The sequence below is a fragment of the Protopterus annectens genome, chromosome 2.part1, assembly GCF_019279795.1.
Source record: "Protopterus annectens isolate FY-2018-M chromosome 2.part1, PAN1.0, whole genome shotgun sequence".
In the NCBI taxonomy this organism is placed as follows: domain Eukaryota; kingdom Metazoa; phylum Chordata; order Ceratodontiformes; family Protopteridae; genus Protopterus; species Protopterus annectens.
In genome coordinates, this window is record NC_056729.1 from 14,339,934 (window position 1) to 14,365,167 (window position 25,234).

A 25,234-nucleotide genomic window follows, 5' to 3' on the forward strand; every position below is an offset into this window, starting at 1 on the left:
CCTTAATTTTGAAAGGTAAAGGCTTACCATCAGAAGCGTAAATGTAAGCTATACAGCTAGAGATCCAATTTGAGAGGGTCACTTTGGAAACTGGTAGACCTGATCTGGATTCGGAGAAGGAAATAAATAATTGATCGGACTTCTTGAATTCCTTATTCCGGTGCAAACAAAAACGTACTTGTCTACAAACATCCAACTGATGAAACCTGTATTCTGCTGTGTTGGAATGATTTGGCAAGAAAACCAGAAGTTCTGTGGATTGGTTCAAAGTGCTATGGGAACAGACCTTGGGGACAAAGGATGGATTAGTATGAAGAGATACTCTGTCTTTATGAAAAATCAGATAAAGGTGTTTTACAGAAAGTGCTTGTAACTCTGACACCCGTCTAGCAGATGTGATTGCCACCAGAAACAAGGTTTTCCAAGGCAGAAATTTCAAAGGCGAAGAATGAGAAGGCTCAAAGGGCGGAGACGTTAATTTGCATAGCACAAAATTCAAGTCCCATGAAGCAACCGATGGGGGTCTTAAAGTGGCACCTTTGAGGAAGGTTTTGCACAGCCTATGTGACATCAGATTAGAATCTTGTATGCCTAGATGAAAATTAGATATCGCTGCCAATTGAACCACGATTGTGGCAGCCGCAGATCCCTGGTGGAAAAGTTCAGACAGGAATTCCAAAAAATACAGTTGTGTACAGTTACCATAAATGTAGATGTTCGAGTATATTCACTGTTGCAGTCATTACATTTGGGTTATCTGCTTGCAGGTAGCCCTCAGCCTGATTAACAAAGTCTTGGGTACTGCATCGGTTGCTGTCTCTTCTTCCATGATGTCAGGTCTTCAGGGGTATAAAACCTGTAGCCGACACCATTACATCAGTTTTTCTTGCCCCAGATGTCAGGTGCCCCCTAATGGAAAGCAATTAAATATAAAAATACAATGCTATACCTCCAACAAAAAAGCAAATACACCAAAAAGCTTTTAAGCATAGTAAAGGAAAGTAGAGGTATAGCCAAAAGAAGTTAGGGGGCTGGAGGGAGGGTAACCAGGACTGCAACAGTGAATACATTCGAACATCTACATTTATGGTAAGTGTACACAACTGTACTATGTTCTTTGTGTTTCACTGTTGCAGTCTTTACATTAGGGTAGATTCCCAAAGCTATGGTTGGGAGGAGGAATTTAGATAGCATTAGGACCGGTTATAAGGCCCTGCAAGACTGCAGTGGCAAAGCCAGCTCTAGAGTTAGAGAAAATTGGCAAATGATAATGCTTGGTGAAAGCATGTACAGAACTCCAGGTAGCAGCTTCTAGGATGTCTCTGGTAGGGACTCCTTGGAGAAAGGCTGTAGAGGTAAGATGCATCCCTGGTGGAGTGAGGTCTGATCCCCTGTGGGATAGGATTTCCATGGTGCTTCTAGCAGAAATGAACGCAATGGCCTATCCATTTAGAAATGGTTTGCTTTGAAATAGCCTTCCCCTCTGCCCCTGTAGCAAATGCCACCAGCAGTTGTTCAGATTTCCTTTGAGGTTTAGTCCTGTCCAATTAGAATCTAAGTTGTGCACATCTAAGAAATGCAGTATCCATTCCCCTTTGTTCTGTGGATTGGGAAAGAAGGTTGGCAAACGAATGGATTCAGAGCCACACAGGATACCACCTTGAGCATGAAGGATGGATTGGTTCTGAGGGACACCCTGTCCACATGAAAGATGATGAAAGGCTCCACTGCCATAAGGGCCTGTATTTCAGATACCCTTCTTGCTGAAGTGATTTCTAAAAGGAAAGTTGTTTTCCAAAAAGAAATTTTAAGTCTGCAGTAGCAGCTGGCTCGAAAGGAGGTAGAGTGAGTTTCACCAAAACAAAGTTAAGGTCCCAGGCTGGGGTTGGAGCTCTCCTGGGTGGTCTCAAGTTTTTTGAGGAACTGCTTGAGCAGTGAATGAGACAAGAGGGGAGGTTCTGTGTTTTAATGAGCTGAAATGGCTGGGGCATGAATTTTGATGTAGGAAAAAAGACAGTCCCTTGTGAAGCATCTCAGTTAAGTATTGTAAAATCTGAGGTAAATTGCGCGCTGCTCTGCTCATCCCTTGAGATTAGTTCCAGGCACAGAATCTTTTCCATTTTTCAGCATAAAATTTTCTAGTACTAGGCCTCCTTGCCTCTAAAATGATATCCATCACAGGTTTATTGAGGGATGGTACAGGAGAGATTAGGTAATTAGCCAGACTACTAAGTTCAGTGTTAGAAGCTGGGGGTGCAGAATCTGGAAATCCTGCTGAGAAAACAGGGAAGGAGTCTGAGGCAGGTGCCATGGGGATAACCTTGACACAATGCACAGGAGGGGGTAACAGTGTTGGCACGGCCAGTCTGGAGCAATCAAAATCATCCTTGGTTTGTCCTGTTTGGTTTTTAGTAGTACTTTGGAGAGCAGAGGCAGAGGGGAGGACGGCATAAACTGATAGGTTTTTCCAGCTGAAGGACAGAGCACCCACTTTCCAGGCTTGTTTTTGGGAAGTCCTTATGCAAAATTTGTCCAATTGGTAGTTCTGTGAAGAGGCAAACAGTTCTATATCTGGGCTCCCCCATTTACTTGTTAACATGTTGAAAATCCTTGGTTCCAGTTTCCACTCATCTGGGTCCATGAGGTTTCTGCTTAGTCCGTCTGCCAATGTATTTAATTTTCCTGGCGGAATTGAGCTTGTAGGTGCACTTGGTAGCTCAAGGCTGTGTTCCACAATGCCATGGCTAGTCTGCAGAGGGGGTATGAATGTGTGCCCCCCTGCTTGTTTATGTACCACATAACAGTGGTGTTGTCCGTCTTTACCATTAGTTGTCCTGGAAGAATGTGATCCTTGAAGGCTATCAGAGCATTCTGTACAGCTAACATTTCTTTTTGATTGATATGCAGGTGCATTTGACTTGGGTTCCATTTGCCCTAAATGCACTTCCATGCCAGGTGAGCCCCCACCCCCCATGCATAGTCTGATGCATCTGTTGTTAGGGTTTGGGTGGCAGGGGGTGGTGTGAAAGGTAGTCCCTTGTTTTGGTGGCAGGCCTCTGCCCACCAAAGGAACTCTAGGCATAGGCAAGGTATGATTGTAATCATTGCTTTTAGATCCTGAGAATGTTGACACCTTAGGCTTTTTAGATACCACTGTAGTTTCCTCATATGCAGTCTTGCATATGGAATTAGAAGGATGCATGAGGCAATGAACCCCAAGGCTTGCATTATTTGTCTTGCAGATAGCAGGGTTTTGGTAGCCACTTGTTTGAAGTAGGTTGTCAAATGAATTTGTTTCTCTGGTGTGAGGAAAGCCATCTGGGAAGTTGTATTCAAGCTTGCTCCCAGGAATATAATTTGTTGACAGGGTACCAGGTGTGATTTCTTTTCATTTATGGTGTACCCCACACAAGTTAGAACCCTTTGTACAAAGGCCAGATGATTCAAAAGTATGTCCTGGCTTTCTGCCTGAATTAGACAATCGTCCAGGCATGGGTATATTTGAATATTTCTTTGCCTGCAAAATGCAATAACTGGAGCTAGGCACTTTGTGAATACCCTGGGCACAGTAGATAAGCCAAAGGCAGTGCAGAGAACTGATAGTGTTGTGTAGCCTGCTTTGAAGCGTAGGTATCTTCTGCAAGATTCCCTGATTGGGATGTGCAGGTATGCTTCTTTTAAATCTAGTGTTGTGAACCAGGCATCTTTGCCTAGCATAGGAATCAACTGGTGAAGAGTCAGCATCTTGAATTTTGGAATCTCCAAAAAGGTGTTTAGAGTAGACAGGTCCAGGATAGGACACCATGAATCTTTCTAGAGACACTAAAAAACATGAAGGTTCTACAGAACACCCTGATATTGGGTGATTTCAATTACCCTACCGTTAACTGGGAAACTACTCAAGTACCTTACTTAAGACAGAGGTGGTAAGTTTCACAGCCCCCCACGCGAAAGGATGACAGTGTCCAAGATGCAGGAACCTTTACAAATGCACTCCATGAGCACCTACAGGGATGCATGGTTCATGCCATCATTAGCAAAACCAAGAATCACTCCCCTAAGAGAAGGAAACCAGTCTGGTGGACCCCTGCCATAAACAGGCTATACAATAGAAGGCTCTGAGCTAGTGCAAAATAGCACAAAATATACTGAACCCACTGATATTGCTAACATCCTGGCAAATAGATTCAGTGCAAACTTCACCCCCCCTCTCACCCCCAAAAGGGCCCACAACAATACCAGAAATATGTAGTGTTCCGGAAATCACAGACGCACAGGTGCAAACAGCCCTTTCAAAAGCCAAAAACACAGTGTCAATGGGGCCAGATGGTATCCCAGACTGCGTCTTGCATGAACTACAGAACAAACTAACCCACCCCACCTAAACACGCTGTTCGACCTCAGCTTCTCCACAAGCTACATGCCCATAGAATGGCGCACAGCAACGGTTATTCCACTCCACAAAGGAGGGGCCACAACTGACCCTGGTAACTATCACCCCATAAGCCTGACTAGCCTGGTCTGCAAGGCTATGGAGCACATCATCATGGAACTCATTAACAAAGACATTGGGAACCTCCAAACACTTGACCTGACCCAGTTCGGCTTTGTTAAGGGCAGATCATGCCTACTAAACCTGGTTGACTTCTTCGCGATAGTCACCAAGGCCATAGATGAGGGAAGGTAGTTCACACAGCCTACCTTGACCTCGCCAAGGATTTTGACACCATTTCCCACTTGGGAATTATAGAAAAACTCACCAGCCTGAACATAAACCCCTACGTCACAAGATGGGTAGCCAACTGGCTTATAGACAAAACTCACACAGTAAGAATAGTGGGCTCCAGGTCCGACTCTAAACCAGTCAAAAGTGGTGTCCCACAAGGCTCAGTCCCGGGACCCCTACTGTTCAGCATATACTTCTCAGAAGTACAGGCAAACACAGGAGGACTATGGCTAACCAAGTTTGCCGATGGCTGCAAACTGGGAGCCATAATTGACTTTCCGGCTGACAAGGACTTTCTCCAAAAGGGCCTTACTGAGACGGACACCTGGTGTCAAAGTCATGGTCTCAAGCTAAATGCCAAAAAATGCATAGTTATTCCATTTGGGAAAAACAAAACACCCATGAATTACCACATAGGTGGCAGCCCCCTTAATACAGAAGAGGTAATAAGAAATCTGGGGACCCACGTAGATAGTAATCTCTCCTTTGACAACCATATTGCCAAAGTAGTTAGGAAATCCTTCTATGTAGCCCATCTAATTAATAAAGGATTCACATCTGGAAATAAAGAGGTTATAGTGCCCCTCTACTCATCACTCATCAGACCCATCATAGAGTACAATGTCCCATTTGGGATGTACCTCACAAGACACTTCCAACAGCTGGAAAGGCCACAAAAGTACCTCACCAAGAGGATTACTGGCCTCAAACATATGTCCTATGCAGCCCGACTGGAAAAGCTGTACTCAGTCGCATATCGCTTACTCAGAGGTGATCTCTGCCTTACAAAGCCATGTCCAACTCAGAATTGATGGACATGCTCCACCTAAAGAAATCCAAGTCACTGCGAGCCACTCGCTCAAGTGAGCTAAACATCGCCGCAATAAATAGAACATGCTGGAGGGATAGATTCCTGTCACAGAGACTCCCCATGCTTTGGAACAAAATTCCTAACTACATTAGACAGAGACCCTCACTAACACTCAAGAGAAACCTTGACGAGTGGATGGGTAACAGAAAATACACCCCTAGGATCACTTCACTGGCTCTTCTTGACAGAGGCTCAGTTAATTAATCAATGTGGCGGCAAAAGCTGACACACTCTGGCTAGGCTTATAAATGCCCTTGGACAGATAGCCTTGTACCTACCTATGAACCTATGAATTGTCTTTTCTGGGTACCAGGAAAGGTCTCGAGTAGAAACTTTGTCCCTTTTCCTCTTCTGGTACCAAATGAATAGCCCCCATGCTTAAGAGAGAAAGTACTTGTTTTTGAGCCTCTGCCCACTGATTTGGTGGTAGTTCTGGCCACCTGCTTGGTGATGGCAATGTGTGGAAGTGAAATCTGTATCTTTGGGACACTGCATTTAAAACCCACTTGTCCTGGGTAATGAGTTCCCAGTTCTTTGCATGAAGAGCAATCTTTCCCCCCAAAGGGGCAGTCAGTTGACAAGTGCTTGGAAATTTTAAAAGGAAGTCATTGAGACAGCTTACCATAAGTGGGAGTCTTACTACTCCCAGATTTGGAAGTGGAGGCCCCCCACTGCTTAGTCCTGTGCGTATGCAGCCTGGGAGCTCTGCTGGATCTGGGTTTGGACTGAGAAATTCTGGAAGAGGCAGGAAAAGATAAATTCTTGGAAGGCCAATGCCTACTAAATCTTGGAGGTTGTACTTGTAAAAAATCTTTAACAGTTTGCATAGATTTAACTTTTTCTTCCACCTTTTTAAGAACTTCTTCTGCCTTGTTAGCAAACAGGTGGACCTGGTTTAGGGGATCATCCAGTAATTTTGCTTTAACATGATCTGGTGGATACACTAGACAATCTCGGCGTACTGAAATGTCGAAAATTCAGTGCGTCGAGACCGAATAGTGGAAAGTGCAGTTAACCAAAACTACACTATGCCGAAACCGCCGCTATCGTGTTGTCGCATTCGTGACGTGTGGTGCGGTTTGTGGATTAACTGGGGTTTCAGGTAAGTGTTGTGTGTTTGGGGATAATGGGTAGGGATTTTAGTATATGTGAGTGTGTGTGCGGTGGTGTCTGTTGTGTGTTTAGTGCGACCTCGGAGTTAGAATATATAAGTAGGGGGGTGTGGGGGGTGCAGGGGGCTTGCCCCCTTCTTATAGGTAGGTTAAGTGTCTTTGTGTGTGTTATGTTTGTGTAGTTAGGTAGGTGAATGTGTGTGAATGGTCGCTATTGTAGCATTCGCAATTGTGGGTTTTCATGTATGTGGTTTTTCGACTATTCAGTCTCAAAATACTGAAATTCAGCATTAGAGTATTTCGAGATTGTATAGTGAATCCGATCTGGTAGGGATTGTTCCTTAAGCCAAGCATGCCTTCTAAGTACAGATCCAGTTACCACAGCCCTGCAAGATGCCTCTAGAGAATCAAAACCACATTGCAAAGTAAGTTTTCCAACCTGTTCAGCTGAGTGCAATAAATCCTGTAAATCCTTATTTTCAGCACAATCAGGAAACAACATAATTTTCTGTTTAAGCAATCCAATAATATGCTACTGATACTTCAACATATGAAACTGGCAGTTTAAGGTCCTAATTGCCAGGGTTGCAGAAGTGTATCCTTCTTACCCCATCTATCCAGCGCCCTGGAGTCTCTATCAGAGGGGGTAGGATTTTTGGCAGTAGTAGCTTTAATGCCCTTAGGCCCCTGTGAAATGGTCTCAGGATCCGCAGTAGGATTTTTGAAAAGGAACTTGTGAGAGGCAGGGACCCTGTAATATCAATCCGGTTTCCTGGGAGCAGGAGATAAAGAGTCAGGGGCCAAGCTAAATTCTGCAAATGCATCAACAACAATGTCTAATACAGGAGGTATGGCTAAAGGCCTGTGTTTGGACAGGAGTAAGAAATCCCTAAACCTCTTTTTAGAATCTGAGAAATCCTGACTTTCCCAACGAAAATGCTCCCTGTGAGTATGCAAGGTTTCACCAAAAGAGAAATCTTCTGGGGGAGAAGCAGAGGGAATGGATTCCTCATCATCAGAATCCTCATAGGTAGATGAGGGTAAATATTGGTCTGAAGTATCATAAACAAACTCAGTCCTAGATCTCTTAGAGGAGGAAGGCTGGCTTCCCCTGATTAAAGTAATAAGGTCTTGAGCAATTCTTATCATCTGTTTTTAAGGCATAGAGGCCTGATCATGTGGTCTGGGCATCAGTTTTTTAGGCATGGTTCGAGATTTAGGCCTTGAAGAAGAAGATGGCGTCGGTTTAATACGCAAGTCAGTAGACCTGAATACACCCTCAGAAGCCGATGCCTGCACAGTGGCTCTGGACCCATCCAAGGTAGAGACATCCGCAGGTTCCACAGTTGAAGCATCTTGCAGCATACCGGACTCTGAATGGGTCTCAGTAGAGGCCTGAGAATCAGAAGTAACAGGTATCAGGGGCTGCGAAAGCGCCTCACTGAGTACCAGCGAAATGGCGACTGGCCTAGGAGAAGCGTCGTTGAAGGCTTTGGACCTAGGTGGCCTCTCTCTGTCTTTATATTTGCGTTTTTTCAGAATGTCGGTAGTCGGATAGCTGACCAAAGACATATCAGGATAATTGAACCAGGGGCCAAAATATTTAGAAGCGTAAATATACCAATGACGGATAGTTCATGGTTTAAATAAGACACAAAACCGACAGCGAGGTATGTCGTTGTCTGGGCCAAGGCAAGGAATACAGTATGAATGAAAATCTTTATAAGGTATTTGCTTTCCACAAGTAAGGCAATTATTTACTTTTACTCACATCGGGTAAGAGCAAGAAAAAGTTTCCCCAAGGGGGTACTTAGCTTTTAAGTTGAAGACTTTGGTTCTAAAACTTGAACTCTGCTTCGGGCACCGCACGGCGAGAAAGACTGATGTAATGGCGTTGGCTGCATGTTTTATGCCCCTGATGACCTGACATCATGGAAGAAGGGACAGCAACTGATGCAGGACCCAAGACTCAATCAGGCCGACTCAGGGCTACCTGCAAGCAGATAACCCAAATGTAATGACTGCAACAGTGAAACACAAAGAACATCCACCAGAATGGAAGTAGTATAAGGGTCAACATTCTTTTTCTCAGACCAGACAGAGAATTTCCTCCATTTACTGGAATATAATTTCCTAATGGAGGGTTTATGAGATGACGTTAGGATGAGAAGTCGTGAAGCCTGCCTAGGGATGGAACTGGAGCAGCCAAGCTGTCAAATTGAGGGTGTGTAATGTGGGATGAAGCGAACCTGACATGTTCATCAAGAGATCTAGCACTGGATCCAGAATCCAAGGATCTTCTAGGAGAAGAGGTCAGAGAAAGAAGAACCAAACCTGACGAGGCCAGTACGGAGCAATGAGGATCAGTTTGCTTCCCCGCTGTTTCGCTTTCTGAATAACCTTGAATACGAGAGGAAAGGGAGGGAAAACATAAGAGACCCAGAGGCCAATCGTGAACAAGTGCGTCTCTCGGTGACTCGTCCGGAGGGGGGATGAGGGAGAAATAGCTGCTGCATTTGGCACTGATTGGGCTGGCAAAGAGATCGCAGCAAGAATGTCCCCATCTGCGGAAAATCTGCTCCGCTATTTCCTGTTTCAGAGACCACTCATGAGGCATCAAAATTGCCTGAATGAGTTTTTGGCTATCACATTGGTTGTCCCTGGGATGTGTGTTGCCACCAGAAAATGCTGGGAAGATATCACTCATTTCCAAACTCGAATGGCCTTTCGACAGAGGGGGTATGATCTGGTTCCACCTTGTTTGTTGATATACCATACTACCGACATGTTGTCTGATTGTATTGCAATCGTCCCAAGAGGCAGAAGGTCATGAAGTGCTTGCAACGCCAGGAGAACCTCCCTCATCTCTAGAATGTTGATATGCAGGTGAGCCTCGTGATCTTCCCATGTGCCTTGGACAGTCCTGCCTAGGTAATGCCCCCCACCCTGTGAGGCATCCGTGGTCACAGTGGCAATGGGTTGGCAAGGGACAAAAAGGAGTGCTCGTGGTTAACTGGTTGGGCTGAGTCCACCAAATGAGGTCCTTCTTGCAAGAGTCTGTAAGCAGTATGTGATGAGTTAATGGTAGATGTTGAAAGGATTACTGGGACGACAGCAGCCACTGAAGAATCCGCATGTGTAGTCTGGTTAGTGGCACTAGTAGTACGGTAGAAACCATGGTCCCTAGAAGCTTCAGAACAGTCTTGGCCATGACTTTTCGTAGGGGGGGGGGGGGTGGTGAATTTGAAGAACCAGATTCTGTGCCCTTTCTACTGGAAGATGAGCCAACATGGCTACTGTGTCTATCTCTGCGCCTATAAAAATCACAAATTGAGAGGGCAATAAAGCAGATTTTTCCCAGCTGATAGTAATCCCCAACTGGGCACAAAGTTGAATGGTAACGTCCCTTGTCCGAAAAGGTAGATGCTTGGTGGGGTGTTCAGGAGCCAGTCGTCCAGATACAGAAACACCTGGAATCCTCGATGTCTCAGGTGAGCTGTCACTACTGCCATACACTTGGTAAACACCCTGGGGGCTGTGGTGAGACCAAAGGGCAGAGCACGAAACTGGTAGTGACAGGCTCCCAGCCAGAAGCGTAGATGACTCCTCGACTCCCTATCCATTTTTTATGTGGTAGTAAGCGTCTTGGAGGTCTAATGAGCACATCCAAGTGTCTTTCCCTAGTAACACGAGTATAGACTGCAGTGTCACCATCCGGAACTTGTCGTTCTTTACTGATTAGTTCAATCTGCTGAGGTCCAAGATGAGCCTCCAGTCCCCTGTACGTTTTGGCACAAAAAAGAATCTGCAGTAAGTTCCGGATCCTATTTGGTCTGCTGGGACGGTCTGGATGACTCTTTTTGTGAGCAACTTGTTGACATCCACAGTTGCCTGATCCCTGTGATTGGGTGGAACATCTTGGATCCCTCTTGGGAACATGAGGTGGCAGAGAAAAGGGTATGACATAACCTCTGGTGATAATTCTTTGTACCCATTTGTCTTGAGTGATACTTAGCCAGGCTTCTGGATACAAAGAAATGCGACCCCCGACCGGCTCCAGAGAAGCACAGTCATGCCCCACATCAGAAGCGCTGGTAGGACCCGCCCCAAAACGAATCACGGCCTCCCTGATTGTGCGGTCCGCCCTTGCCTCTAGGGCATCTACTATTTCCTCCTCCTCCTCTGCCTCTGAAGGAGGAGTCACCCTGTGCTTCCTGGAAAAACCTCTTGGATTTCTTGAACCACATTTTACCACCCCGCTGACCCTTAGGGTATGGTCTAGAGGGGACAGTAAAATATACTCCCACTGCAGAAAGCGTTTTCCCTTCTTGCTTGCACTGGGTGAGTGCATCCTTTACCTTAGGTCCAAACAATGAAGAACCGTCGAAGGGGGCGTTGGTAAAGGTAGACTTGAACGGTTCCGCAAAATTACACAAGTGCATCCAGGAATGACGCCTTAGGGAAATTCCTGAACCCACTGCTCTACTCGCTCCATCGGCTGCATACAAGATAAGCCTCATGGACGAGTTGACAATAGAGTTCAAGGTGGAGAACTGGGCAGACACCTTCTCAGGGACTCCCTCAGTGAATGTACCTTATAGAGAATCTCCTAACTCCTTAAGGAGATCTCTCTAAAGCCTCGGGAAGTGTGTAAGGTAGTTCAGCGATCTAAGAGTAAATGCCGCTGACGAAAAGATATACTTCCCGTATCTGTCCATCGTTCGAGATTCTTTATTTGGCGGATGAACAGAAGAAGTTGTTTCCTTTTCCCTGGGCACAGAAAGAAATTTATTTGGTCTCCTGGGGACTGACTTCATGGCATCAGGAGTATCCCACACCTTCCGACTAACAAGCTCCATCAGTTTGTCGAAAGGTGGAGACACCCAAGAGGCTGAAGGCTATGACCCAAAAGTCTTCAGGTACACAGACTCCTCATCAGAAGGGGTGACAGTGGGCTAGATGCACCTCTGCTTAAGGATTTCCAGTATGTCTACAAAGGAGACATCATCAGAGGATGTCTTGGGGAACCCTTCTGACTCCTTGAGGTCGGTGGCTGAGGTAAGAGACTCATCCTGGAAGTCTACATGCTTCATTCTTGCATGTTCTCTTCCATGGCGGCACCTCGGAAGGATATTCCAAGGAGGTCTCGGAAGAATGGGGGCCACCAGCCAGTGACTCCTGAGGCTGCGGGTCTCTGCTGTCCCGAGAAGGAGAAGGAGCTGAGACAGAAGTAGGTGCCCTAGTGGGGAGAGTGTCAGCACCCCTGGTAGGAGCTGATGATCGGGACAGCACACTCCTCATCATCTTGAATGGCGATCTCTCTGGCTCTGAAGACCTCCCCGGCTCCAAGGAGACCGAGGATGTCATCAGTTCCAGAGCCATTGGCTTCAAGATAGACGTAGGGTCCAAGCTCACCCTCGCTGACGTGCCGAGAGGAAGACTCGGAACCAAAGAGGTTCGGTTACAGGCGTCCCTGTTGGGGCCGACCATGGTGCTTGTGCTCCTAGACAACATGGACGGCACCGACAGTGTCAGAGCAGAACTTGGCTCCGAAACAACCTCAGCGGGAGCTGGAAACAAGGGTTCCTCCAGTGGTACCAAACACTCTGTCTCTGAAAGATTCGGACGAGGAATCACCGAAGGGGTAACGGACTCAGGTGGCCCCTGGACCGACTGGGTTGGAGCCACTAACAATTTAGATAAGGCAGATGATTTCAGGAGTCTCAGCGCTACTCTCTCCATATCTACTTCTGATAAACTCCTGGAAGACAGTGTGGGAGAACAGGATCTCTGCAATATGGGTGACCTTAATGTAGGGGAGACCGGTAAAGGATCTGTAGACTGGCTCCAGTGAATACTCTCAGTGGTCTGCTCCGGACTACTTGGGGCTGACCCTGTAGCCACAGTAGTAGAACACTCGATCGGCTGCGAACTCAGTGGAGCTGAGGAGGTAGTAGTTTTGTCAGATTTAGCAATTTTAAGAGGCGGCTGAGAAGCACCAGCCGGTGCCAGGGAGGACCTCTTAGAGGATTTGGATTTCTCCTTTTTAGATCCCGGAGATCTAGCAGAGGAGGAAGAGCTAGCCAGATCTTCCTCAAAAGAGGGCTTTAGGAGACCTTTTAATATGAGCTTATTTTTCCTCTCTTGCAACACCCTGGCACTAAAAGAGTGACAAAATAAGCATGTTTCCTGTAAGTGGATGGCCCCAAGACAGTATACGTATTTACTGTGGCCATCCGTTATGGACATCTTCTGTGAGCATTTCACACACTTTTTAAAGCCAGATGGCTTATGAGCCTTGACCTCCTTAGACATCCAACAGAACACTGCAATCAGACACACAGAGAAAGGGAAAGTAGGAGGACTAGGTCCTCTAACTTAAACGGGCCTAGGCCTGGTAGAGAAGAAAGGAGGAAAGTAGGTCCTCTAAATAAAACAGACCTAGAGGGAGGAATAGAAGACAAGTCAAGAGTCTCGCACACACACTAGACCAGGAATACAAAGTCTAATTATTGAAATAACGAGAATGAAGGTCAAACAGAGCCGCGTTCTGCATGTAAACAGCAATAACTGCAAATATCAACAAGCGGAAAGCTCCGCAAGTACAGCTATTAATTATAATATATATGAAACGCACACACAGTGTAAACTAAGTGCAAAAGGCACCTACGACTACTAATATCAACAGTATGAGGACTAGGAATATATATATATATATATATATATATATATATATATATATATATATATATATTAATAACCCAGTGAAGAAACAACTGGCACACAGGATACCAAAGAGAGCGCTAGGGCCAGCGGCCAACTGTTCTCAGAGAAACTGCACACAAGAAGCGCTCTAGTAAACGCTAACTAACTACAAACACGACACTAACTATAGCTATATAAGGCTATCAAAATATGAAAATAGCAGAAATATCCAAAAAATAGAACAAAATGTGTTAGACATAGCCACGGCCAAGAAGAAGCACATCCGAACTCGTCGACGCAGCAAACGAGATCTGGGGATTGTACTGATGCACCACGGGATACATACCTAGCCAAGAGCCAACTAGACGACTTTGAGCTTGTAAATAGGCCGATTCGGAGCCGAGGATCAGCTCCGAACCCATGAGTAAGAATAAAGGCGAGATAGGACTAGAGAACATTGTGTGTTTTGTGTAGGATGCTTCCCTCATCAAAGGTAAAAATGCTAATAGTAAAATGGTTGCATTCTTGTTTTATTGGCAAAGCAAGTCAGCACAAACTAAAGAGAACATGCAACTCCTCAACATATACACAAACACGTGTGCTTAATACATGTGTCTAATTCATTTGCAACAGCAGTTTCTTAACTGTTTACCCTAGTGCAGGTTGCAGTGGTACATCTAAATGTATATTTAATGTTTTTTTTTTTTTTTTTGTTAGTTGTGAAAACAGCCTTTCAACAGTGTACAAAGCTGAATACTGTATTACTCGTGCTTCAGAGGCATCCACCTAGAACTATGTATGCTTAAGGATTAATGTCATGGGAACAGTTATAAATGTGTCAAGCAATGCAAGATACACTCAGAAAATAATCAGGAGAGACCTGTATGCAACATCAGTATGATTAATTTGAATTTAGATTAACCCACTAAAACAAATTTTAAAAGCCAGTTGAGTAAACTATTAATGTTACCTAGGGCACCTTCAGAAACTGAAGCTATACATTAATATGAAGAAGTCTCAAATCAGCAGAAATGAAATTTGACAAATGGGAAAATGCATTTTTGTTTTTAGATTACACAAATCTGTTGAGCAGAAAAATCCATACATTTTCTAAAAATATTCAATCTCAAGTTTTACAGCAGAAAATAAAAACTCAAGGTGGTGTTCAAATTTCTAATTAATCTTAGCAGATCCTGATACAACTAGAGCACCAATTATCTGAGCAAAAGGCATAAGATGCTTGCCTACAGTTATTTAGCAGGGAAAGAAGTCCTGAAATGCTAAGATATGTGCGGCATAGAAAAGGAGCTAGTTCTCATGATTTATACTGACTAAACCCTTACTACAGGACTCATATTAAAGACCAATCTCTCATAAACAAATAATAGTTAATGAGACAGAAAAATAAAGAGAGACAGGGAGCAAGTGAAAGAGATAAGTATATAATTTCTTCATTTTTCACTTTTCATACCTGTTGCCTTCTAGCAGCGACATAATTCAACTTAACCATTTCTTTCCCAAACTCTTTGAAACGATGTGCCAGGTCTTGCTCATTTGTGGCATTTTTCACAGATTCCAATGCTTCTTCCACCTGGAAGGTTAAACAATGAATGGAAATATAATCAAAATTACTGTATTACTTTGTACCCAAAATAATTTATAGAGGGTATCCTAGATGAAACCTCTCTGACTAAAGCAACATTTTAACATTCATACTCAGCAACAGCAGTGCAGAGGTTCCTGCATCACGTACTTACATATCTGGCCAGTGCAAATTAGGTACACCTTTGTACATCAGCTTTGTCCAAGCAATCTTCAAAAAAGCTGCCATCACCACAAAGTCCCACATTGTAAAGTAGCGGCCCCTCCAAATCTGACTCCAACTCTTCTCTAACGGGACATACTCTTAATGAATCATGGCCTTTACGAGAAGGAAATACAAGAGAGACATACTGGAGCATAACATTTCTATCCCAAGCAAAGTAAATTTCTTCCCAGGAGGTCTAAGCTGCAGCAATTTTTTATAAATTAGTTGGACAATTTATGTTCACCACAATTTAGTCTTCAACTAAACAGGGGAAGTCAGCAAATCATAAAAGGTATGCTTAGATGGAACAAAAACTTGGACAAGAAAAGTACAAAAAGGCTGTGTTAGTCCAAAAGCAGAAATAAAAAGTAATCATGAAGAAGTCTCATCTCCTTTTACTAAAAATACATTTAGGTTTCCTGAGTGCGAGGGCTATCTTTTTTTTCCTACTCCCCCCACCAAAACCTCAGTCAATGGCTCTACTACTGATACCAAAAAAGCCTATTTGTTCAGGGGGGAACATATGCTGGGCACATGCAGGCTAGATAAGAGACCTGCAACCTGTTTGTTCCAGCCCAGTCTTCTGATCATCCCTCCATTACCTGGGAACAGTGAAGTTGTAGAGAGCATGCCAGCATCCCCCCCCCCCCCGGCAATCCTCTGGGCACTGCCACTTCTCTCTCCTGAGATGGATGTGTGCCTCTGCATGCAGAATTCCCTTAGGCTACCTGTGTGAATGCGCTATTACAACACAGACGCTACAAGCACAAACTCAAGTAACATTTAGTACTCCTGCCTTGTGTCTCCTTGTGGTCATCCAGAGCAACTTCCCTCCCCCTAGAGCAGCGCCTACTGACTCCCATCCTTCCTGGAGATCTGCTACAGGTGCCTGAGCCACAACTCAGACTCATGTCACTTGCATTGTATTCACAGTTTTATCCTACAATGCTACACAGTCGGTTCAGCCACGGTAATCTTTTTAACTTTATGTTCTGCATCCTGGATTCATGAGTCATGTGAAATGAAAATGGAGAAATCTGATTCTGTTCTTCCAGAATAAACACTATTATCCAGAAGAACAGAAAAGGCAGGGCCACTACTAGAAAGTCTGAGTAGCACATAAACCCAGGACTGCTTTGCCCAAATGACATGTGATGCATTTATTTTTTTAATGGGAAGGTGGCTTATTCCAAAGGATCATGAGTCATGAATAAAAGTAGACACATCAACTGAAATTCAAGTCACAAACTGCAAAAGGCCACAGAGTATGTGCAAATAAACACAACAATCAACAGGCTGCTCTTCTTTAGGTGGTAAGATAGCAAGATGTACTGCTATGGCTAGATGGGGACACAGTAGCTGCAACATTACTAGTAAAGGAAGGCATTTAGTTTTGCAGAGGGTGATATAATGGTGTTTGAAAACTGGATATGCCATTGCAAGACTTCTACATTTTTGCAAAAGGGAGTTTTCTGATGGCTGATTTGCTAAGGTCACATTGGGCAAAGTATGTTTGATTGTAGTAGAAACACTCCATCTACCAAAGCTAGGGAAGCAAAAGGGGAGTTAGATGCAAGTTTAATCTGAAGAGTGGCATTGAGGGTGTAGAGCACTGAAGTGACATGAAAGGATAAGCAGTGTGAACTGAAGAAAACAAGGTGTTTAATTTGGAATTGTTTTTAACAAGATGAGTGGGCACGAATGTAGCATTTTAATGGGGTTTTAGGGAAATCAGCTGTTATTGTAATCAGCCTTAGTTTTAGCATTAATATATGTGTATCTGTTTTACAAGGAACAATCCTTTACTAAGAAGTACATCGTAGGACCGATGCACAGAAATATTGGAAGGAAATTAAATTTGCTGGGGACAGCCTGCTCACTGAAACAAACATGACATTAGTTCTTGGGATCCAGTTAGGAAGACAGTAAAAATAAGTTGATCTAGACTATGGCCTTGATGAGTAATCACAGTATGACTACTTACCAGTGAAAAACGGTTTGCAGAAAGGAACCTGAAAGCATGCACTTTCAATCAGACAGAGAACCATGCTAATGAAAAAGTATCAGGTTTACAGGTGGCAAACCTGTTAAGTGGAAGGTTGTGCTTTCCCAAGCAAAATACTTTTTAGAAGTCATCAGTACTGTTCCTGTGAACAGTCTATTGTCAGAGTTTCTACAATTGCATCATTAAAGAAGAAAATGGCTATATAGACTGTATGGGCAAAACATAACCATGCTAGTATGTGCCAAGCAGGGAATACAAATTAAGATGAGACAAGAACTGGGGGTGGACTATTCAATCATCAAGGAATATGAAAAAAAGACAACAGAAATTATTTGACTGTTATCAACTAATACTGGTCTACTCTTGTGTATAAAAAGATAATGCAACAATCTTTTCACCGTTCAGACAAAGTCAGAAGAAAGAGATATTCTGAGTGTATGTGAAAGGGGTGAATAAATAAGGAGGAATTATTTTATAAAACAATGTAATAGTACATATGCACCAACATGGTCATTAACTGGGAGACTGTGAAATAATTTACAGTTATACTAGGAGATATAGTAGAGAAGGAAAATGGAGGCTTAAAATCAGGAAAACCAGTATTAAAGCAAGGCAGGTAGGGGAGGAAACAACATATTATTGGCAAGTAGGAAGTGATTACTAAAACCATCAGTAAAAAATGAGGTGTAAGAGGGTAAACTGTTAATGGTCAATGAAGGAGTGAAGAGTGTAAACTTTCTGCACTAAGAGTTCACCTGTCGGATTACCAAATGTTATTTCCTGCTTTTAGCCTTAGATGGGTTAAAAGCTCTTGTGCTGGCAGTCATTTTATTGAAGGGTCTTTTTTCCCCCATACCTTCTCCACAGTTAGCCTTCTGCTCATGCCACAGGAATCCTATTTGTTCTCCTTCCTGGGAACTGGTGAAACCCTGCTGTACACCCCTCCATCTTTGGGGAATGAATACCAGGTGGCACCTTCCTTGTGAGATTACTGTCACCTTTCAAGGGCAAGGTCAAGAAGTGCATGTGACGACCTTCCACTGGACCAGTAATCAAGGAGCCTCAATCCTCACTACTAGCACCAGTGGGGATGTACATTGGAATGATGCAAGTATACCCACAGTATTTCCAGATGCAGCTTTCCGCACCAAGTGTAATTTCCATTAAGAGCACAAAGAGACCACAGTCAGGCCAGTGCTGGTTTCTCCCTCTTTCTCCAGATCTCCAACAAGACTCCCCACTGGCATAGCTATAGAGCTAATCTTACATGAGTGACCAAGCCAAGATGTCCTCACCCTCTCTATCCAACCAGTGCTTCCTGTCCGTGCCCAAGTAGCTGACACATACACTCTTTTTGAGGTTTGATTTACACACACACACACACACACACACACACACACACACACACACACACACACACACACACACACACACAAAGACACACTCACCTGGGAAAGGCTGGCACAGGTTTACTTGCTACACCCCCTTCTGCCCAGACTATACGGTAGTTTCCCCTGCCACCAGTCATTCCTTACCAGCTACTTTAAGGCCCTTAATAAAGGGTGCCCAATCTTACTGTGTAATGTTACTATTAATACAAATGGTAGTTTGGCCAGGAGCAAGTCTATTAGGAGTGGCCTACACATAGTCACCAAATGAATATGCAAGTACTCTCGGAACTTAAATATGTCACACAAATATCAGCCGCAATGAAAGGTTTAAATATATTTAATAATAAATAATAAAAGAACAAGAAAATACTCAGTATATAATCACAGTAACATTGTTGTTCAAATTCAGGAAATATTTAAAACAAAATTGCAGGACAGTCTCAAATAAAGAAAACATCTAAATTAAGCTTTGCTATATTCCTGACTGTATCTAAGAGAATTACTGTATCCTAATAACTTACTTCAGAGCAAGCAGATGTGGTGAGTGGATCTTGATGTTGTCAGGTCAAAGACAATATAGAGACAGTCTCTCTCAGAGTTTTTAAATTAATATCTCCAATATTACTGCTGGGGATAGCTTGCAGAATGACATCATTTCTTGTCATCTGACTCTATCCAAGGTGAAAAATAACCATTGATGTAGCTAGTAGCATTTCACATCTACCTGTGAAAATACATAAAGGCTTTTTGCTCAGATCTGTGCAGCTGTTGGAAGTCATAAAACAATAAAACACTTCCACATCTCAAGCCTAGTAATTATTTCTCTTTCAAGACAACACAGAGAGCTCCCTAGTATAGACATCCTGTTTCTTGCTGTCATGAAGTAATTTAATTTCAGCTATTTTTCTGAAATTAACCTCTTGTATTCCAGTTTTGATTGTTAAAAATATATGCATTTAAACAGTTGCAATAGTGCAGGTACATTTCTGTTCTAATCCAGGAGGGTACACTGTGGTTACATATTTAAGCTCAATGCTTTACAAACCATTTTCAACATGCACTTCTGTACCAGCAGTTTGATATACACATAACATACAGTTTTAATACATTTGTAACACAAGCATATGAATCATGTTGATATTCACAAATGACATATAATTATTTACAAAATTCCAGATAGATGAGCTGGTAGTATCTCCTTTTGTGACAGTGCATATCATACCTGTAGCCAGGGGAGAGGGTTTTAAGTCTGTAGGGATGGTGAAACCCTGAATAAGGTGGATCATACATGTACAACTGCAGTGACACACCTGCTCTTAGACACCTACTACCAGAAAAATATTATCTTGCTTCATGACCAGGATACTCCTGCCAGCCTACATCAGACAGTTCTCTGGTTATGATCACAAGCCTCAATGGAAGGACAAGATGGCACATTTGGGGAGAATCTTCAGCTCCTACATCATACAAGTATATACAAAGCATTTTCGTGTCTCACAGGGAAATGATTCTTGAAGATGAAAAGGGGTGCCTTTAAGGCAAATACAGGAGTAGATTGTGGTTCAGACTTGTTAGTAATGAAAGCTAAGCCAAATTGCTTTGAAAAATCTGAAGATGCTTCTGCCAGGAACTGTCTCTCATTTACAATGTAATGAAAGAGAAAAAGATGTCAAGGATGCTTAAGAGTTGGGTCCTAGTTATTAATGCCTTATAGTGCGCATCTCATTTATCAGGTTCCAATCAGGAGTATCCATTTCCAGATTCAGAACTCAGACAAGGTACTATACAGATTAATCTTGAACATGTTACGATAATTAATGAGTAACATGAACACAGGATGCGATTTAGCTGACTATACATAATGTGTGCCACCCATTTGCAATGGGGTTTTCTCAAAAACAGTATGAGAAATTGGTTGGTGATTATATATATTTGTATGTGTGTGTGTGTATACATTTATACAAATATACATACAGAAACTATATCAACTTTATCGGTCCAGGGCACTTATGTTTAGGGAAGCAAAAAGGAATTAATTATTTAGGTACTTGGAGATTATGAGAAGGAACAGCTTCATTCCTGTTCTGTTAAACCAGAAATAAGTCTTGAAATTTTGCAAATGGGATGGAATCAGTAATTCTTTAGCTAAAATAAAGAGATGATAATGGCTTTAAACATGAGTTTGTAAATGAAGGCTCCGTGTAGGTGTACTTATGACGCTCCAAATGTTTAGGTGGGTTGTTTTACGAGTGATAAGGGACAAATAATTTGGCATACAACTCCACTATGACAATTCCAAGTTCAACTTAAGGCACATACACCACCTGAGGCATTTTCCTGAAAACGCACACCCACTGAACTTTCAGGGAAAATCAGAAAAACATTTTTTCTGCACATCCCCATGTACCCCTATGTGGAGGACTTCACTCCTACACCACTGTTATTTCTGTTGACTTTACAGTCACAAAAATATTGAGGAAAAACTGTTGAGGATGAAACTGAGATGTTGCAGTACAGCCAACATAGTGTAGAAACGTTCTAGGAGCGGACACTTGGGGGGGGGGGGATGCATAGGATGCTATCTTCCCAGGAGAACTACATTAGAACAGACAAATCTCCCATGGAGTATCTCAGTGGAATTACATGGCTAAGCACATGGGGGCTCAAGAATGGGATAAATATCTCCATTAAGCAGAAGCAGGGATAGAGATATTAACATGAATTGCTTTGTAATTACATTTTAAGACTTTTCTAAAGAATGGTAATTGCAAATGTTTTGTTTGCTGGTAAGACTGAGGGCAAAAAGGAAACTACTTCAAGTTGGAGGAGGGAAATTCCATAAATGTAGATGAGGAAACAAAATGAAGATTGTAGCTATATGGTATGAGGAAAAGAATGGAGAAGGAAATGAAGCATCAGCAACAGGAAGATAATAATGGTAACATGGAAAGGGAAGTGATGTCAGCATGGTGAAGGAAAGTGATAGGCTGAGCTGGATCAGGAAAGTTACACAGAGGAAATGAGATCCAAAATGGGATGAAATAAATTTGAACATTGCACAGTGGCAGTGTTGGGTGTAGCTGATATAATTAACCTAAAAAAGACCTTCAGGCATGCAGACACTATCAACTAAAATAGCTCCAGTAGCAGATGAAGTACTTTGTGTGTAATAAGTACAAGCTGACACAGTACAGAAAAAATAAGTAGTTTAAGTAATTAATGTAGGAGAGCATAAAGTACTATGAGTTGGGGGGAACCTTTAATCAATGTGAGAACAGCAGCTAATGTATCATAACTACAACTGTAACCAATGTGCAAAAAAGAATCAGATACAAAGTAGTTATGAAGCTTAGCAATCAGTACATAACGTGGCCATAATCAAGAAAATATATCCAAAAATCAGTTGTTAAGAATAGCAATAACACACCAAATGGGTGTGGCATATTAAATATCCAGTGCCACACAGGTAAAGGATCATAGGTAGGCCAGAATAAATATGTGCAGGTAGCATGTTCAGTCACAAGATGCGAAATAAGCATTACAAAATCCACTTTGCATTATAAAAGCTTAAAGAATTATTTCAAGAAATACAATGGACAGTGTAACAACAAAGGAGAAAACAATGTCTGTGCATTTGTTAAAGGTCAGTTTAACACCATATAGTGATAATCCACCAGTGAAAGCAGTTATTAAATGTACAGTTTGGTATTTAAGCACACAGGATTAAGGAGTGTCATGCTGTAGTTCTAGGACTGATGCCTCAGTTTTCTGTTGCCTGCTGTGTGTCCCTCAGCAGGTCACTTAATTAGAAAGTGCTTTGGGTATCCCACTGAAAAGAGGTGCTTGAGTCTGTTTTTTTTTTTTAACCTGGTTAACAACTAAATAAAATTAAATTAAAAAAAACTCTATAGCACAGCTGATTCTGTATGTTTGAGGAGGACACTATTGTTAAAAGAATAAGTAAAAGGCGGAGGGGGGGGGGCATGCCAGATGGATAGCAAAAGCAGAATCCCAAATGCAGATGTAATTGTACAAAACATCTGCAGAATCAGGTTGGAAAGCAAGACAGAAAAATAAGTGAGCCAAGGTATTTTAAGAATTAAGTCCCTTTAAAAATAAAAAAAAGAATAATACCTGTAAACAGGGGTTGGCTCCACAACCCAGCCCAGCAGCACAAATCTACACAAGCAGAGGAATTATTATATACAGACTAAAGCAGTTGCTGAAATTGCGGTTCTCATCTGCAGGCACAGCAGTAGTTTAAAGGACCAATAGGTGTCACTATTGCAGCACTGAATATCACAAATTAGACCAAAAAAGAAATGTGAAAAAGACACACTGGGCAGACAGCTAGACCATTGTATATGTAAGTATCTGCTAAGTTCAACATTCACCATCCCTAAGTGAACCTACATACATAGAATAAGCTTGTATAATCTACTTGGAAATCATTTGACGGCCAAAAGAATGAGGATACCAAGTGCATCTTAATACTGGCAATGTTTATCTAGATATAAATAAAAGATAAAGCAAGGTAAATGAACAGGAAATTTAAAACAATCATCCTTTCTCTTTTAGGATTCTAACAGTGCTTAAGCAATGGTCTTTCTCTGCGTGTGTGCGTGTGTGTGTGTGTGTGTGTGTGTGTGTGTGCGTGTGTGCGTGTGTGCGTGTGCGTGTGTGTGTGTGACTGTCCTTTGACTCTTCAAAGAGTAACTACCTACTAGTTTAGGCAGATAAAAACAGTTACATCAGGTACTCTTCCACTACAGCAAATGTTTGTATTAGAAGTTGCTAGTACAGTAAAATGTTTGGACTTGCATCAGAATCACAGTGAATTTGGGAAATATCTCTTATTAGTACCCATCCATCTCTACAGGCTAACAAATATTTTGCAGTGGTGTGTGCAAATAAATAATCTGGCTCAGATTCCTATAAAGTCATATTGGCCATCACCATCTTCATTTCTTTCTAGCTAAACATCTTCTGTACCCGATGTATACTTGAGGAAAGACGTCAACATACAGAGCTGTAGGGGGAGAACAAGTGGAATTATAAAACAACCTTTTGTGAAACACAAAGTTTCCCTCCACTAAGAGTCCACTGCCAGTCATATGTATGGTGAAGCCATCTTAGGTTTCAAAACGGAGAACGTAGTTCCAGATAAAAGACGTATGTAAGAAAAGGTGCAATATAAGGTAAGCAGAAGAGAACTCTTTCTGTAGCATATATGACTTCTTCCTTAAAAAGTTACTATTATAGTGAACATAAGTGCAAACAATGGGTAAACAGAAGGAAAAGATATTAAGATATTCTTCCACAGAAAGGATGATAGGGCAATGAGATAGATTACTAGAAGAGATTACAGACCTTGGGACAACAGAAAAGTTTAATGTCTGTGTTACATACTCATTGGAATATACTTCTGGCCAATGACCAACTTAGGGAATGTTTGGGCCCCAGATGCCAATTCTCTTATAGACGTGGGAGAACTTTGAGTGCTCATTTTTCGCACTATAAGCATAAAGAGAGTGGGGGAGCAGTATATAAACAAATGACCATGACTGGGGATAAACTATTGGGAATGTTCCCATGTGGACACTGTGTGTCATGCCAATTTGTGAGCAAATTGAAACAATTTACTAGTGCTAACACCAGGAGGGTATATGATCTCAGGGTTTTTGGAAATTGTGCTAGCAGTTGGATAGTATATTTAGCCACATGCAAATGTTCTGCTTTTTATGTAGGCCAAACCTCTCGCTCATTGGGAATCAGGATGTCGGAGCACAGAAGTGATATCCGCAACAAAAGGGAAACAAATGCCCTATACAGACATAGTACCAAACATGCCAATGCTGAATTTTGATTTATGATAATTGATAGAATTATTGGAGATAGAAGTGACCAACAAGGCTGGCATACTATCCTTAATCATAAAGAAAAATATTGGATCATTAATTTAGGAGCGCTATTTTCCCGAGGACTCAATGACCACTTATGAAGGACATCACAGATTACTATATTTACTTCGGAGGTGTTCTATATGTGTGTATACATATTTTTTATATATATTACATGTTTATATATAGTACAATTTTTGTATATATACATATGTAGTTTGCTTACAATTTTATATATGTATCAAATATCCTTTTTGTAGGCATAGGTAGGACACCACAGATTACTGTGTGTTTTTTCTGTTGTATTTTATACATGCAAAAATTTTTTTATATATATTACCCTTTTGTGTGTATGTATATATATATATATATATATATGGATCTATCTTACAACGTCGACAAGTCAAAACGCCGAAAACGAAATCACCGACACCACATAACCGACATTTCACAAACACGAAACCTCACATGCCCGACACACCATAATCCCGACAAGCAACAAACAAAACAAATCCCCGGTCCAAAAAGCACACACACAACACAAGCACACCAAAATCCTTACAAACCAACACTAAACCTCACATACACAACTACCTACAACCTTAACCCAAACCCTAACCCTAAGGTCCGCCACTATCGCACACTCACCTAACCCGCCCTAACCCTAACTCACTTAACCCGCCCTAACCCACAAACTATCACAGTCGCACACTTACC

General features: G+C 42.3%; 1 protein-coding gene across 1 annotated transcript in view; it reads right to left on the minus strand.

Moving 5' to 3' along the window:
- Positions 1 to 25,234, minus strand: part of LOC122794730 (catenin alpha-2-like) — a 2,759,516-nt gene that overhangs the window by 681,683 nt on the left and 2,052,599 nt on the right. Inside the window, exon 5 of the mRNA XM_044063375.1 lies at positions 14,886 to 15,005. Coding sequence (XP_043919310.1) covers positions 14,886 to 15,005 — 120 coding nt within the window. The remainder of the gene's footprint in view (positions 1 to 14,885; positions 15,006 to 25,234) is intronic.